This window comes from Peromyscus eremicus, chromosome 6 (genome assembly GCF_949786415.1).
Source record: "Peromyscus eremicus chromosome 6, PerEre_H2_v1, whole genome shotgun sequence".
NCBI classification, from domain to species: Eukaryota; Metazoa; Chordata; class Mammalia; order Rodentia; family Cricetidae; genus Peromyscus; species Peromyscus eremicus.
The window spans coordinates 81,373,036-81,391,072 of record NC_081421.1 but is presented as its reverse complement, the minus strand read 5'-3'; the positions used below and the strand labels follow the sequence as shown (position 1 = coordinate 81,391,072).

The 18,037-nt window shown below is 44.6% G+C and overlaps 1 protein-coding gene across 4 annotated transcripts in view; it reads right to left on the bottom strand.

The window, feature by feature from the left end:
• Positions 1-18,037, bottom strand: part of Sort1 (sortilin 1) — an 82,131-nt gene that overhangs the window by 48,966 nt on the left and 15,128 nt on the right. For all 4 annotated transcript variants that reach the window (XM_059266089.1, XM_059266091.1, XM_059266090.1 and 1 more), the window contains exons 2-3: positions 7,536-7,595; positions 5,186-5,259 (exon numbers count right to left, since the gene is read on the bottom strand). In XM_059266089.1, coding sequence (XP_059122072.1) covers positions 5,186-5,259; positions 7,536-7,595 — 134 coding nt within the window. The remainder of the gene's footprint in view (positions 1-5,185; positions 5,260-7,535; positions 7,596-18,037) is intronic.

Below are 18,037 nucleotides of genomic sequence, written 5' to 3'. Positions count from 1 at the left end.
GAAGTTGAGTATCTGGGAGCTTTATTTTCCTTTGATTGAAAATTTTTGATTTTATAAAATTGAAATTGTGTTAAAAGCAATAGGCCATTATGTATTTTAATGAACTTTGCATGCATGTGTTGATATGTGTACATATATATACATATACATGTCTGTTGCTTGTGACAGCGTCCCACTCTGTAGCCCAGGCTGGCGTTGCACAGGATTCTCCTGTCTGTCACCATCTTCTGTGGTGAAAACTAATCAGTCTATCATCTAAAGGCTGGCACAGAACAGTTTCCTTGTCATCCTTCCCCCCTGGCTATTCCAGTCTTCCCACGCCCTCTTCCACAATGACACCTGTATGGTGTGGGGAGGGGGTGTGACAGAGATGCTCCAGTTAGGGCTGAGCTCCTCATCGTCTCTTACGAATTGCACTGTGACCAGTTGAAGGTCTCTGTATTAACTGCCATCGAATGCAAAAGGAAGCAGCTCTGAGGAAGTCTGGGAGATGCACTAATCTATGGGCTTAATAGTAAGTCGCTAGGAATCGGCTTAATTCTATGTCTATTTAGCAGAGTAATAGTAGTAGGTTCTCCCCCTAGGGCCTACAACCTATCTTGCCGAAAGTTCTAGGCACCGATAACAGTGCAGGTGTGTGGTGTGGGTTCCATCTTGAGGAGTGTGCTTCAAATCCACTTAGAAGCTGGTTGGTTCCTTCTGTGACATTACGGTCACTGTTGCACCGGTGGTCATTACTGTAGCGTGCAGCGTGCACCACTGAATAAGACTGATACCTACTTTTCTCCTCTGGTAGAACGCACAGCGCCCCCCAGCACTATAAACGCTGCCTGATAGAGAGGAAGCTTCCAGGTCAAGACCAGCTTGATCTCTCTGTTTTAGGACTCAAGTATGTGGTACCTTTAGCAACAGGATCTTGCTATAAAGTTTTGGAGGGTAACCAAGAGAAATGGCAATATGCTGTAATTTTAGGTAGCCTATGTATTTCAGGAAGCTTCTGTGGTGGTCGTTTTCATCTGACTTTCTCAAAAGATTGTTAGCGTTAGTTATTCCTCCTTGTATTCCCTCTTCTACCTCCATCCTGTACATCCCCATTTAACCCTTCCTGCTCCAACTTTCCCTTTTCTATCACTGGGTTCTCTCTTCCCTCCCTGGAAAGCCTCCTGCTCCCCATGGCCCTTACTAATTTCCTGACTTCTGTGGATATTCCTAATGAAACAAACCTATCTGAAGATTCAAAGCTAACATTCACACATGAGAGAAAACATGCAACATTTGGGTCTGGGTTACCTCGCTCAGAATAATAATAATCTCTAGCCATTTACCTTCACACTTCATAATTTTATTTTTCCTAGCAGGTGAATACTATTCCATTATGTAAATGTACGACCTTTTTATCCCTCTACTGACAGATAGATAGGCTGTTTCCATTTCTTGCCTGTTGTGATTAGAGCAGCGATTGTGGGAGCCCGTTCTCGGGTTCCTCGTGGCTTTACCCAGCAGGTCTGCATAGAGGATGATTAGGACCACAGGCCTCAGTGCAGGTGTCTGAGAGGGTCTGCACTTGGCTGTGCTGGGGGGAGGAGGTCTTTTGCTCCACCCCTTGGCGTCTCTATAAAAACCCTGGGGCAGAGACAGTCAGGGCCCCTTGGAAAAGGTTCCAGGCCCTCTCGAGGCTATCCTTTATTTTCTATCTGTTTATCTCCACACTATAAATCCTTCTATCTAATATTTCCTGCTGCTCACACTCAAGAAAACTCTGGGGAGCTGTGGGATTGGTGGGTAAACGCCCCACAAGCAATGAATGTGAAAGAGAATGCTAGCTGCACATCTGAACTCCACGGTAGTTGTGACAATATGCACAGACCTGTGACAGCTCAAGGCAGACAAAACCCTAGCATAGAGGGTGGTGGTGGTGATGAAGCCCCATCCCTAGCTGAGGAGCTATTGGTAACTGATAACTGCTGAAAGAGAGGAAGCTAATTTTCTTTTTTTTTGAGGACACAAAGTTGGGTGGGTATGGAACGGGGTCATGGATCTGGAAGGAGTTCGGGGAGGGGAGTGAATATGATCAAAATACAATGTATGAAACTCTCACGGAATTAACAAAAACACTTTTTAAAAGGCTGGCACATGGGACTGGAGAGATGATTCAGTGCTCTTATAACTTATGATTGGCCTATTCTATTCCTTCACGAATTCCTTCTCTGCTATTCTTTCTCTAACATTATGGAGGCAGCAGAGACAGCTTCCTTGTGTTCTGGTAAGCTTTCGTGCCTAACTCTGCCCAGCAGGAGGCACACATTTACCTATCCTGTAATTTGCATACCAAATGAAACTTTCCTAACAAAGGCATTCCGATAAACTATGGTCATCAAAGCTGTGGGAAAACCAAGTAGTCGCTACAGTGGATTCTGCCAGCTCCGGTTTTATTTGTGATTGGGCAACCAAACCATATTCAGAACCCCTTCTGAGTAAAGGGCCCCTCCCTTTCCCATTTCTGAAGCAACAGGTGCCCTTTGACTGTTGTGTCAACAAGAGTCGTTTCAGGCCAGGCCAGCCCAGTGGGAGAGGCAACAGGGCATATTTATGGTTTCCTCCTAAACTCCGGGAGAGGGGACAGAATCCGACTTCACTTCACAGCGAGGAGAGATAATGAATGTTCAGAGTGACTGGGAGAGACCATGGCAGCAATATTGAGGTGCCAAGAAGAAAAAGAGCCTTGGTCACATGACACCGTATCACAAACGAGCAGGACTGCTCTCTAGTAAGGGGTGTGTTAGCAAAGAGGGGTTTCCGGGTGAAAGGCTGGAGTCAGCCTGTGGGCAGTATTTAAACAGTGACTGGCCCTGTAAGCACATCGCTGACAAGGAAGAGGATCGGCTTCACTGCTGGAATTCATTAGCTCCAATTCCAGCCACATGGCTCACAAACAACGTAGTAGACAAACACAATCACAAACGAAAGGGAAGAATTCGTAAGGCATGAAGGAAACACTGGCTGAAGCATTATGTATGGAAGACAGCCCAACACGGAAAGGGAGGAGCTTAATAAAAAGCCTTCGAAATATGAGGCCGTCAATAATTGGAGAAGAGGTTTCCATTTGCTACTAAAGAATGAACTGGAAATGAGCATTCCTGTGACACAAATAGGGAGATGCAGCATAGAAACATTAGTTTCAGTGAAAAAATGGCTACATTCTAACTGTCCAACAGAGTAACGATTAAGTAAACTATTAGTCCGACAAAAAACGAGGGTGACTAGTACAGGAGACCTATGGGCAGTGACTAATGGGGATGGGAAGTTTGCGAAGCCGAGGCTTAGGAACATGGGCCTGCTGACAGGGGCTTCGGCATTAACAGAGTAATGGAGGAATCCGGGGAGACCATCACTTTGTACCGTTATGGAAGATTTTCCATTCACTCTGACAACTAGTGCAGCCCAGTGGCCGGCCACATGCCACCCGTGATCACTAGAGCAAGCTCTCCCACTTCATGCGGAACATTACAGAGTCTTCGGGGCCACCCTGAGGTGAGCACTGTCATCATACTCCTTAATAGATAACAGAAAGGTCCTAGGGGGTCACGTGACTTGTTCAAGTTTATTCCATTTGCCAATGACGGTGTGGAGAGTCAACCCCGGTCTGCTTGCCAACTAAAACTTGGCAGCCTTTTGCTTTTCTGTGTTGCTTCCCAAGACAATAGAGCTGCGCGACAGATATAGGCCTGAAGGGGAAAGTCAAGATAATCAACTGTAAATAAACGAAGATGACCCTCTGCTGTGGTCAGCTCTTCTTCCCTTTAGAACGTCCAGGTGCGTTATAAAATGATGATATCACTTCTACAGCGAAAGATAAGCTGATGAGGAAAGCTGTACTTGGGGAGACTTCATCATCGTGAAGATTCTTAAATGCTAGAAAAAGCTAAGGAAATCAATGTACAAAGTTTTAAATATACCTTCTCCTCTCCAAACAAAATTAGCTACTGCTCTAATTACAGAAACAAAGGCACCTGCTGTGGGCCTTTTTAACACCCAGATTCTACAGTATACTGCCAATCTATAAGAAACAAACAAAAATTCTCAGTATAAAAACTCCACAGAAGTCAAAGCATTCGTTCATTCATTCATTCATTCATTCATTCATTCACTCACTCACTAACACTTATGCCTGTCTACCACGTGTTAGTAACTTGGCCAGAGGCTAGAGAGTCTTCAGTTAATGCAGTGCTCAACCTTCATGGAGCTTTTGGCAATTCTAAGATGCAACTCCTTCTGGGCCTAAAGGAGTATTTGCTTATTTTAAGTCAACATTGCCATGCTGAATAGAAAGCTCTGGCTCCAGGCCCCTGGGCAGATGTCAAAGGTCACACCTGCTGGGAGAGGGAAGTTGGGTATCAGACTTTCAACATCAGTTCCCTGCACCTGGGCCAAGACCAGCTGTGGAACAATCCAGTGAAGAAACCTTAGAAGCTAGCAGGGCTCCCAGAGGCCTCTGGCTTTTGTGGTGTTTCTGCAATGGCTGCTGGGACTTTGTGATTCACTTAGGTTCCTTAGAAGGAGATGGGGTAGATACACATGATAAAGAACATAATCGCTTACTTTGGAGCGTTAGCTGCTCTCGGTCCTGCTGAGACAAAGAGCCCTACTATTTAAGCTGCAGGAAATGTACGGATGTCATAGACACGTTTCCAACCTCGTCTGGTGTGAACTGTAGTAACCGAGGTAGACTGAGGTAGGGTGATGTAAGCAGCTCCTTCTTGTGCAGAAATGATCGCCCACCATCTTATATACATCTAAACAACCTGTTTAGACTTCCAAACATTAGATAAAGACTTGCTTGGAAGAGATATTAAGAAAATCTATTCATAACATATAGATGCAGAAAATCCACACTGCCTTCCTGCCAGTAAGAATCCATGAGATTAAGATGGGCGCACAGGCCTGCAAACTCTCCCTTGAACTTGCGGTATTCCACCCCTCTGGCAGGCCAACTCCATTTCCTTCAAGTTCCTTCTCATTTCCTTTAGGTTGCCAATTTGTCATCCAATCGTGGACTGAGCAACCCAGTCTGCTGGAATTTTAAGATTGAAATTAACTGTTGAACCACTGTGACCAGAAAAGGTGGAATCCCCGACCCCAGTGGGTTCCTTGGCCACATGTCCCTGAGATGAGTTATCCATCTCACCTTCGATATAACTTGGACTGTCCAAAACTCACAATCACCAGTGGCACTTGGAAAGTAGTCAGGACGAGAATAACCTGGAGAGGGACAAAAGCATTCTGTCAGTAAGAAATGAAAGACACAGCAACCGCATGCTGATCGATGTCAACACTGAACTGCACTTCAAAGGCTGATAACAGTCCTGCTTTCTAGAAACCTGTGACGCAACACATCCGAAAACCAGGAAGGACCCAGGGACAAGGATCGTGAGGTCCCCACCTCACTCCATTGCCTACCCTTGAAGCAGTGAGTCAGGGATGCTCAAATACACATAATACAGGAAGGTTTATCTAATTTGTATCTATATAATCATAAAATACTCTCTCTTTTCTGCCCCTAGAGGTTAGCACAGGGTGGGTGGTCTCCCACAGGCCACCCTATCACATATGTCTGTGTGTCTTTTCCTCCAGGTTGCTAGTTCTCCATGGAATTCATTTTGTATGTAATTATTTTTCTATGCAAAAACATGCATGAGAAAAAGGTTCTAGATAAATTAGTACAGGCATCTAGAGAGTCAAGAATCCACATAATAAGAACTCTTAGCTAGGCTAGCATGGTGGTACACACACCTGTAATCCCAGCACCAGGGAGGAAGAGGCAGTGGGATCAGGAGTTCAAGGCCAACTTAAACCATGTTGTAGATTTAAGGCTAGTGGGGCTACATGGGACTGTGCCTCAAAACAAAACAAAACAAAAAACCAAAACTCAAAAAACTTAAAGAGTTATCAACTCTCTTAACTAAATGAATAAATCATAGAAATTAGAGCATATGTCAAAATTGAGAAAAACAGAGACACACTTAAGGAAATTCTACTAGAAGTTTAAAAGGAAATTATAAGAAACAACTTGCTTTGCTTATGTGTGTATGTAGAGGGTTTATGTGTCTGTCCATGTTCATGTATATGTCTGTGGGGGCAACAGATCAACGTGGGTGTCTTCTTCCGTTGCTCTCCACATGATTTTGTGAGACAAGTTTTCTCACTGAACCTGTTCCCTGCCCGACTAGACAACATGACCTGACCAGCGAGTTCTGGGGGTCCTCCTGCCTCTGCCTCTGCCTCACTGGATAGGATTATAGGTGTGTGCTACCACATCCAGCTGTTTGTTTTCAATTTTTATTTAAATTATGTGTCTGTGTACCTATATGGGGGTATTTGTACACAGACATCCTCAGAGGCATTGACCCGCCTGGAGCTGGGGTCCCAGGTATGGTTGTGAACCTGCTGACATGGGTGTTAGGGACAGGAAGCAGGTCCTCTGCAAGGGCACCGTGTGCTCCCAACTGCTGAGCCATCTCTCCAAGCCATGTGCATTTTCCCATGTGTGCTGGGATCCAAACTCGGGTCCTCAGGCTCGCACGGCATACACTTTACTCACTGAGCATCTCTTCAGCCGTGACAACTTGCTTTCCACAACCAGAGCTGTACTTCCACAGTTTTTTGGTATTGTTATTGTGTGCCTCATACTAACGTAGGCATTACTACCTAACACTCCCCCCCCCCCCCACTTTTATCAAGCAAGATAACAGAGCCAGTGATACCAAGCTCTGACTGAAGACCAAGGTCCATGCATCCACATCCTCCACATAGAGACCAGCAAGCAGTACATTTATTTTTTTAAAGACAGGGTCTCCTATGTAGCCCAGGCTTGCTTTGAACTCAAGGTCCTCCTGCCTCAGCCTCCCAAGTGCTGGGTCACAGGCAGGCGCACCAACAGTATACCTATTTTCTGTGAGGACAGGGACAACAGGTAGAGTTGGCATGGGCCCACAGACACCATAGTCCTTCCATACAACTGTGGGAAAGGACAGGAAAAATACAGACAAACTGGAAAATGCCAAGATGCACTGTGCCTCCTTTTCTGCTTCTACACAGAGGCTTCTTGAGCGGTTCCCTGCCTCCTCTTCTTGTTCATCTTGATGCTGAGGGGCCCAAGGACAGAAGGTGTCTGTTTTCCTGCTATGGACCGGTGAGCATCTCCTTAGCCCTGACAACTGCCTTCCCAAAACAGAGCGTGCTCCATAGTTTTCTGGTATTGTTGTCCTGTACCCTGCACTAATGTAGGCATTAATTAATTAGTTAATTAATACCTACCCGCCACTGCCCTTATCAAGCAGGATAACAGTAGTCTTAAGACTGCTTTCAACTGGTTCCCAGTTCTCAGCAAAGTCAAACCAACTATAATTTCCTGAAAGGTTGTCCTGAAACACATTTTCTGTGACTAAGGTTGAAGCCACGTCCAGAAAATATTTAGTGTGCACCTGCCCCAAACGACATTGTCTTGGTGGACTGAAAGAGTTTAGAACGTCACTTACCCCAGTGCTGTCTCCAACCCAGGACAAGGACACTGAGCCACTGAGGTCATCAAAGACATGCTATTTGGGAAAAGGAAACGAAATGCATTTAGAGATGTCATCCACTCCCTTCAGTCCTTGGTTTCCCCACATATTCAGAGCTTTATTACCGTTTTACATTTGTTATTCTGAGAATGCCGTTCATGAGTACTGTATTTACATCATTTCCATCATACTCTCCCGTCTCCAACTCTTCCCGTTGTCCTAACCCCCTCTTAACGTCACAACCTCATGTGTGCGTGTGTCCTGCTGAATCCATTTAGTGTTGCTCAATAATGAGCACGGAGTTCCCAACCCCATGCCACATCTACAACACAGCCCCTACACCTAGGGCTCAGGGCACATCACGGAAGAGAGAGCGGAACCATGGAAAGAGGCAGAGGCCTAGGAGAGTTGCTACAAGATAGCATCTTCTATATATAACAAGGAGTTGCGCCATGAAATCTTAACAGTATGTCCACCTAAACAAGAGCTCCACAATGACAACACTGGTTGAAATCTCAGTACGGATGGGAGAAATCTCAGAAGGCCCCGTCCCTAGAGGAAGAGCTACAGGCAATTGGTGGCTGCTAAAATAGGCAGAATCTGTCTTCCTCACGGATGAGCTCTCTGATAGGGCCGGCCAATCCTTTATTACTGTTCTGCATAATTAAGTTCATAATTACGAGGGGACACAGATTCCCAGAATAAAATTTGGGAGAGACAGACAGGATTTCGCTACTTCATCCCAATTGCAGATGACTTAGAAACTTCAATTCTCTCATACAAAGTAAGCCAAGCAGATGAGGTATCTTCACTGCACCAGATGGGGTAATGGGAAGTCTAATTGCTTTCTCCAACGGAACTAAATATAAAGAGATAGCAAAGTATTCTTAGGGTGCTTTAAAACAAGAGATCAGAACCTACCCTGACATACATAATTATAACCCAGTAGGCATAACTGAAGTTCTTCTAAGCAGTCTTCACAGAAGAGCTGAATAGTTAGCGGTCAGACAACTCCTGCTTCCAGACCGAACTGCTAAGATGATGGGAGGCAGAAGCAAGGAGCAAATGGCTCTGTTTTGTCCGTTTAGTCAACAATAACAGAGATTAATAATAAACCTAACAAGAGCTACGGGGGGAACTGGGGGGGAACTGGGAGACAAAACAGGAAAAGATGGTATATTACATCTAAACTACAGAAAACACGTAAAAAGAGCAGCAGCCATCTCTCTGGGATATTTTTCACCCAAATAGTTCCATCTTCTGTTTATAAAATAATATACGTTCGTCACAGAAAATGTAAACAATATGAGGAAGTACAATAAAGGATATAAAGTCAATTCATAATTCACCACGCAGAGAGATTCTAGGTTAATGTTTAATCTTCTAGGCTTTATCACTTATTCAACTAATAAAATAATTCAACAGAGGCACTGGTATCATTTGAAAAGACTTCTAAGTGTGCAGAAATGACATGATATATATGTATATATGTATATGTATATGTGTGTGTGTATATATATATATATATATATATATATATGTATAAAACAAAAATGAAGGTCCTTCTTTTCCCCTGACACATGCCACTACCCTCAGCCCCACTCCGCAGTAGCTCAGTATGTATTTCTACAAAGGTTGATGACTGTGCCTTTTCCTTAGGAAGATATATCCAACTCCACCTACGCACCCTCAACATGCCCAGCCTTCCCAACGTGAGCCTGTTTCCAGCAGAGGGGGAACTTTATATTTCTTGGTGTTCTCTGTGCACACTCAATAAGCATTTGTTGAAAATGATTATAACATATCCTTCCCAAACCATAACCTCCAGCTCAAAATAGAGCATGCCTATAAACGGTCTGATGCCAGCTACTTGGTCCCTCAAGCTGCCGATCCCAACAGAGGAGCAGGGGGAGAAGGGACTTGGAAGGCAAACCGCTTCGCTTATCTCCTAATTTTCTCTGTGGTCCTGACTGGGCTTCTGAGTCTGTCTGTGCTGTTTCCCCTCTGGATAGAAAGTGCCTTTGAGGTCAAAGGGCCCCGCTGAACACGCTCCATAAATAGTACCGGGCTGCACACAGGGCCCGCTCAGTAAACGCTGGTTAACTCTCGGATGCTTGGGCTGAGCTAGAAGCTGCTGAGGGACAGAAAGCCTATTCATACACAACTTGCTGAGGATCTGGGGAAAAGCAGGGCTGCTAGAGACTGCTGGAACAAGAACCTTACAGAATGACACACCAGTGTGCCTTAAACGTCTCACACAGAGCAAGACCATATGCTCTCTTGGGAGGCAAGATAGTGCCCGAAATTACAGCAACAAGTGCTTTGAAGAGAAGCAGAGCTAGCCAGGGCTACCGCTTGTACTGGTCAGCACTTAAACGAGAGGGCGTTTTGTTTTGTTTTTCCCCACAAGGGAGGGTCTGGTTGCAACAGCTGATTAGAATAAATGAAAACTCCCATTAACCACTGCACTAGAGTTCTTGGTAGTCCTCATTAGACCGTAGTATTGTTAGTTTGAAACAGTAAGGACCAGCACTTTGCACTTTTTATACAATACTCTGCACACATGACTCAGTCCGTGAACACACACTGCCCACATCTTCTTACTGCTCAATCTAGGAACAAGGGTTACTGGATGCCATTGGCAACCTCAGCCTCATCTAAACAACGAAAACGGTAATTGACCTAGCTTATTTTTAAGAGCTCCCTTGAAAATACAGGGCAGACTTATTAACTGCAATTGTGGTTTTCTGTTACCCTTGACCTTCTGTCCCACCCCTTCCCATTAACCATTTCACATTTGCTTTTGAAAATGTACGAGCTCAGCAGAACGCTTGTCTACCTACATAAAGTGTGACTCATCTGTTGCACTCCATACTCTAACAAACTTATTACATTCTGAAATGAAAAGAGAAAAATGCAATCAGATCCGACAGCATGACCAGAGCTCAAACGGGGGAGGGGGTGGGAGGGTGGGGGGCGGTGTGGCGTGTTTCCACATGAGGCAGATCCAGGGGATTGCAGGCTGTGGTGGCTCGTTTTTTTTTTGTCAACACAAATTAGAAACACCTGGGAAGAGCAGACGTAACAGAGGAATTGCTAGATGGGATCGTCGGGTGGGCAGGATGGTGGGGGCATCTTCTTGATTGGTAATTGACGGACGGAAGAGGGCTTGGCTCACTGTGGGCTACACTACCCCGTGGAGGCGTTCTCCGGTTGTATTAGAAAGGTCGCCGAATGTGGTCTGTTTCAGTTCCTGTCCTCGAGTTCCTGCACGGTTCTCTCCACCATGGGCTACAAGCTGTAAGACGAGATAAACCCTCTCCTCCCCGAGCTGCTGCTTTGGGTTGTGGTGTCTTTCACAGCGACCGAGAGCCAACTAGGGCTGGCAGCGAGTGCAGATCCCGTCCCTCTCCTTCACAGGGAAGAAACATGTCAAGGAAAGGCTGGCCAACCTGGCCCCGGTCAGGGAACAAATCACTGCTGTCAGCAAAAGGCCACAGATACTAATCTAATCAGTTGTCTTGCACGTGGGTGTTACATGTGTGTGTACCTTCATGCGTGTGCACGTATGGAGTTCGGAGGTTGACATCCGGGGTCTATCCCAATCACTCTCCACCTTATTCCCCTCACTGCCTTGTCTGCCCTCTCACGGTGGCTGAAGCTTATCTGGTGCAGAGACGGAATCTCTGCATTTTAACAACTGATATATGCAGCAGAGTGTGTGGGAAGTGCTAAAAAAATATGGAGTCTATTTTTCTTTTTCTTTCTTTTTTTTAATTTTTATTTTTATTTGTTTTTGTTTTTTCAAGACAGGGTTTCTCTGTGTAGCCCTGCCTGTCCTGGAACTCTCTCTGTAGACTAGGCTGGCATCCAACTCACAGAGATCCACTTGCCTCTGCCTCCCAAGTGATGGAACTAAAGGTGTACACCACCATGCCCGGCTCTTCTTTTCTTTTTTTAAAGACAGAGTCTCACTGTGTAGCTTTGGCTGATCTGGAACTCAATTTGTGAGCCACGATCTTGAATTCATAGAGACCCACCTGCCTCTGCCTTCCTCATCCTGGGATTAAAGGCATGCGCCACCATGCCTGGCCAATCCATTTTCTTTAAGAGCCTTTTGAGAAGCCCTAAGGAGGAAGAAGTAAAAACTAAAGCCAGATCTATTTAATTCCGCCCCCCCCCCCAATAATCATGAGGATGGGATATAAGATCTCTGCTCTTAGATGGGGCTTTCTGCTGCTGGCCAAGAAGATGACAGGTGCATCACCCTCCCACGAAGATCCAGCAGGAACAGTCCACGTGACAAGTTACCTAGCTGTCACACACCAGGTGAAGGATAATGGTCCACAGAAGGTGACAAACAGAGGGTCCTATAAAGTCCACGGCTTACTCTCTGGAATTCCCAGGTCACTGTGTTAGAAAGGGAACCTATGCTGAATGCAGAGGTCTCTCAAATCGAAGAAATGAAACTGGTAGTGTGTGGAAACCAGAAACCATGTTAGCTGGGCAGTGGTGGCACACGCCTTTAGTCCCAGCACTCAGGGGGCAGGGGTAGATGGATCCTTGTAAGTTTGAGACCAGCCTGGTCTACAGAGCAAGTTCCAGGACAGCCAGAGCTACACAGAGAAACCCTGTCTCGAAAAACAAAACAAAACAAAAAGCCCTGTTACTGTGAGGGAACCAAAGGCCCGAGTTCACAGGGTAGAAGACAGAGGGGAGAGGCACAGAAAGAGAACTCCGGAGGGGCTCGGGTGGTTGACTACATCCCCTGAGAGCTCTTCTAGGAAGTAATAAAAATTGGGAGAGGCCTATGATGACATTCATAGCTCCCCAAGAATAGGAAAACTTGCAAGCCAGAATGCTTGCTGTGTTTCATGAGGAGATGACGCCCTCTGCATGCTATGATGCAGCTAGAAGCAATCACCAGAGGCCCTTATGCTGCCCAGTGTCCACAACCCTGAGCTGAACACACATCTATTCTTTATGAATTATCCAGGCTGTGACACTGAGTTACGGCAACAGAAAACTGACGGGGCTTCCCAGCCAGCCAGCCAGCCAGGTCTTTGATGAACTGTACACACACCTGTGAGGAAAATACCTAAGAGCAGGGAGTCAGCTGTGAGGTCTGGGGAGGGCAGTATCTGGACCCCACACAGAACCAGCAACAAGTCTTGTTCCTTCAAATCACAGAGGAAAACTTCCCATGGCAAGGGGATGGAGCACTTAGAAAACTTTCCTGTAGCATGTAGCAACAACTGTGTCCCAGAACAAAGTTCAGGGACAACAAATTTACGGGACCGCAAGATATCTCAATAGGCATTTACCACCAAGAATGAGGACCTAAGTTCAATCCCTGGGACCCACATGCTGGGAGGACAGAATGTACTCCCACAAGTTGTCCTCTGATTTCCCTGCATACATGTGTTAAATATAAAATTTTTAATTAAAAAAGAAAATAATACAAAAATACCTAAGTCTCATCAAGATAAAATTCACAATATTCTGGGCTGGAGAGATGGTTCAGTGGTTAAGAGCTTGTACGGTTCTTCCAGAGGATCTGAGTTTGAGTTCAAGCCCTGATATCACATGGTTGGCAACCACCTATAACTCCAACTCGAGGGAGATTTGATACTGATGGCCTCTGTGGCCACCTACATGCACACACACACACACACACACACACACACACACACACACACATGCACACACAGAATTAAAAATTATAAAAATAAATCTTTAAAAAAAATCACAATATCCAAGATCCAATAAAAAAAAAAAATGCAGGCATACAAAGAGCAAAAAAACAGAACCAGTAGTAATGAAAAAAAATTAAAATTACCCAGAAATACAAGTAATAGAATTAGTATACATGACATCAAAACAGTTGTAACTGTGCCCCAGGTGCTGAAGAACTAGAGGCAGGTTGACTATGTTAAAATAAAGACACATAAGATGTATTTTAAAAAGACCCAAATCTGTCGGCTGTGGCGGCACAGGCCTAGGACTCCAGCCCTTGGGGGATGGACGCACAGGAGGATCTCGACTCTGAGGTCACCCTGTACTTCACAGGGAGACAATGTCTAACGGGAAAAGAGGAGAAAAGTAAGAAAGAAGAAAACAGAAAGGCCAATGCCCAAGCCAGATTTGTAGAAAGAAGAAGGTTTACAACAAAAAATAGACAGTGATGGATCAAAAGGAGGTTAGATATAATACAGACAAGATTAGAGAACCTGAAGAAATACCAACATACCCCAGGTGAGAAGACAGACAGAAAGGATGTAGAGCAAATGAACAGAGCTTGAACTACACGGCAACGTCCAGCGATCTAACAGGTACACAGACACAGATAGTTACGCAGATACACTAGACACCTAGAGAAGGTCTGGGGTGCAGGGACCAGAAAAAAGAAACAAACAGCCCTCAGTTTAATCCCAGCACTCAGGAGGCTGAGGCAGCAGATCTCTACAACTCCAGGCCAGCCAATGTTACACAGCAAGACCCCAGCTCAAAACCCAACCGAATTCCTTCGTTTTGATTCAAACTATATAAGAAGAGATTAGACAATCTCACAAACCCTAAGCATAGGAGAGGAGATGAAAGGAGCCACATATCACGGCTCATCACACTCAAGCAGTCTGAAGCCACTGAGGAGAAAAGTCTCGAAAATGTTCAGAAGATGTCTACATACACAGGAGTAAAGAATGGCAGTAGATTTGTTTTCTAAAGAAAAAGACAACCAAAAAGCTAGTCGGGGGGTGGGAGTGGGGGTGCCAGCCATGATAGCCCAAACCTGTAGCCCTGTCAAAATGGTATCTTATAATCTAATATGCATATATTTGAGACAGGGTCTTGCTCTAGTCCAAGCTGGCCTTGAACTTACAGATCTCCTACCTTGGCCTCCTGAGTAATGGGATTACAGGCATGGACCAGCTTGCCCAACCTGGATGTTTCCTTTTGAAGTCATAAGGAAGGGGACTGAACCAGTGGGAAAGATCTGAAGGGAGCTAAGTCAATCTTGCTGAAAATAAATAAATAAATAAATAAACAACTGGCTGTTCTAGTCCATAACCATCAACGCCCAGTGTGATCTCTTTCTAGGTATTAATCTCATAGCTCTTATGGTCATCTCTTGTATTAAGATTATTTACGTATTTGCCCATTTTTCAAATTACATTTTTTTCCTTTTTTTTTTTTTTTTTTTTTTTAAATCCAGTGCTGGGTATTGGACAAAGGGCCTTGTTTATGCTAGGCACGCGCTCTGCACAGAGCTACACCCTCTGCTCTGTGAATTCTTAATGGCAGACATCACGATGTGGTACAAATGAAGATCTGTGTACACAGATGTAAGACCTTACAGACAGAAGTGGGAACATGCCAGAAGGCAGCTGCGCAGGTGGAACACACAGGAGCACACATGCAAGTCTTTGAAAACTTTTCCAAAGTCTTTGAAAACTGGGAGCGTTCATCTTGATTGTCAGCTTGATGGGGTTTAGGATCAACGTGGCCATGAAGCTCCTGCTCCTCCTATCTGTGAGACATCTCTAGATTAGGTTCAGAGAGGTAGGAAGAGCTGCCCTAAATGTGGCTGGCTCTATTTCCTGCACTTGGGGCTAGGACTGAATAACAAGGAGAAAGCAAGCTGAACACCAGCATTTATCTCTCTGTTTCCAGACTGGGATGCAATGTGATCAAGTCCCTGCCACCCACAACTTCCCCATCGTGAAGGGCATGTGCCCTCGGACTGTGAGGAAGGTCAAGCCCTCCTCTCTAAGTGGCTCTGTCAAGTGTTCTGTAAGCAACAAGACAAATAACTGATGTAGAAAACACAAGCAAAATGTTATTAATATCACCAAGTAGAGCTAAGTATACAATAAATGCTACAGAAACACTCGGTAAAATAATTTCAAGGTCAGAATAAATCAAATTAAGTTTAAACCAGAAAGAGAATAAAAACACAGAAAAAGAAAACTGTCTGATGCTTGAGAAGTAGAATTTCTGCCTGAAAGACTCAAAGAAAGCTGATCTGAGGCCATCTATCATTTATCAACCAGGAGTGACTTTCAGTAGTATAAAGAGCTGAAAATAATCAACCCATTGGCTCATTTATTCTAATCAAGAAAGAATAAAAAAAAATGAGATCAAAGAATAAAGCTTTGTGGCTAGAAAAACCTCAAAGACAGAATAATTCTTTTAGGAAAACTCAAAAGCTCTAACAGTATTTCTAGTGAATATTCTAGAAGCAAAATCCCAAACTTCATAATAACATTTAGGGGTAGGGAGGCCAGCAAACAGAAAAATGAACGAGTGTCTATCTCAAGCAGTATTGTCAAAAAGATGTCACGGCCACGTGTGGTGGCCTACCTGTGACAGCACTCTGGAGGCTGAGGCAGGAGGAATTAGATCAAAGCCAGCTCCGCGTCTGTAACAAGACCCCGGGAAAATATGTTTTTAAAGTTCCATGTTAGTTGTACACAAGTCCCTAAACTGTAGGAGAGCTGAAGCACACTGTTTCTGGTAGACAACAGGTTATCAGTCTAAGCTAGAATCCTGAAGAGGTAAATAATTCAGCACAAAGAGAACATGAGCTGTGTGGTCAACCAAATGTTTGCTCTAGAAAAAGGCTAGAATAATAAAAAAAAAAATTAAAAAAAAAATCTTTGTAACTATGCTGTTTCTCTATTAACAGGCCCAAACCAGAATCCAGAGGAGACAGGGAGCAGACGGTGACATGGATCGCTCAGTGATACAATGTACAGTACAAAGCAGTGTACAAGGCCCACCAGGCAAAAATTCAGCCAGAATATCAGTTTGATTCTTTTAAGAGCAAATGAACATGAAATGATTGCAGCTCCCAGAAAGATTTCTTAGTTTCCTGTCTCAGCTACTGGCCTAGGAACAGACAAGAGAGATCATTGGGACAGATGTAGGGCAGGAGTGGACGCGGTTTCTTTTAGCAGATGACAAGGTTAGCACTTCCGGTCAGTGCAAAGGAATTGGGGAATAAGTAAATGCTGATTCTTAACTTCCCTCTCACATTCTAAATGGAGCAAAGGCTTCAGCACGCTAGAACAGAGTGAACACCTTCATAATCCTTAAGAAGGCTTTGGCCAAAAGTGATACACAAACCAGAACCCGTGAGGACTTACTTTGACTATTTTTGAAATTATATATTAACATTCCAAAGAGAAGGTTGAAAAAAGCTTGGAAAAGTTATTGGCTCTATGACAAAATATTGTTAGATTAAAAGTTTTCAAACCAACCAGAAAAAGCAAGGATCTCATCAGATGTGGGGACACAGGCCTGTGATCAACAGCACTTGCAAGGTGGAGATAGTAAGATCGAAAGTTTAAGGTCAGCCTGGGTCTTTCTTCACCTCTGACAGAACTGCATATTATCCACATGACTGTAAAAGTGGACATTGTGTTACCCGTGAAAATCTGTCCCACAATCTTTTCTTATCAGAAAAAAAAAATATCTGGAAGAATTCCATTTAAAATATGAACGCACAGGTTTGATTGCCAACACCCACATGGCAGCTCTTAAGTGTCTGTGACTCCGGTTCCAGGAGACCCAACACTCTCTCCTGGCCTCTGCAGGCACCAGGCACACATGTGGTACACAGACATATAGACTGGCAAAACACCCATATATATAGAAAGTAAAATAAAACATGAACGGTAGAATTTATGGGACACATTCCTCTTTATCGCTTTCAGCGCTATATTTCTGGGTGGCTTGTGAGCCACCCAACGTAGTGCTGGGAACTCAACCAGCTCTGTAGGAGCAGCAAGTGCTCTTAACCACCGAACCATTTCTCCAGCCCTCCCCCAAATTAGTCTCCTCTTCTTTATGTCACCCTGGCTAACAGATGGATGCATCAGAAGGCTAAGGACAGGGTCAGAGAGCCCCGTCACACAGAGTCCGAAGAACATAGGCAGCCTTGTTGGAAGGCAGATTGCTTAGTTCACTTCCTAACCTTGTCACTGACAGAAGCATCGATCTACCTTCCTAGTCACTTTCTGAGCCTTTTGTTCACCCCGTTGGAACTCGGGGAACTAGAGGAGCTCTGGGCAGCAGGAAGTCACTGGCTGGCATCAATAGTTATCATCTGGTTGTGGAACGGGTTTTCAGGAAACATTTCTAACCAGGCTAGAAATCTGGGGACAGCTTGTTACTCCATTCTCTGAAGATGTCCATCTGAGAGCTGGTGATGCAAGCCTCACCCGCCCACTTCCTGCCGTCCTAGCTCAGGAGGCCCACACACTTGAGACCGTGGATAACACAATGTCCCCTTCTGCAGTCATGTGGATAATCCGTGGTTCTGTCAGAGGTGAAGAAAGACCCACAAAACACAGCAGTCTTTACAGAAATAACTTCATCTTCACATCTAATTAAACCGGAAGCCTAATTAAGTCACCGTTACTGTAAGCTCGGAGAACTTGACACTGCTCCAATGAGCCACATAGCGTGGCAAAACT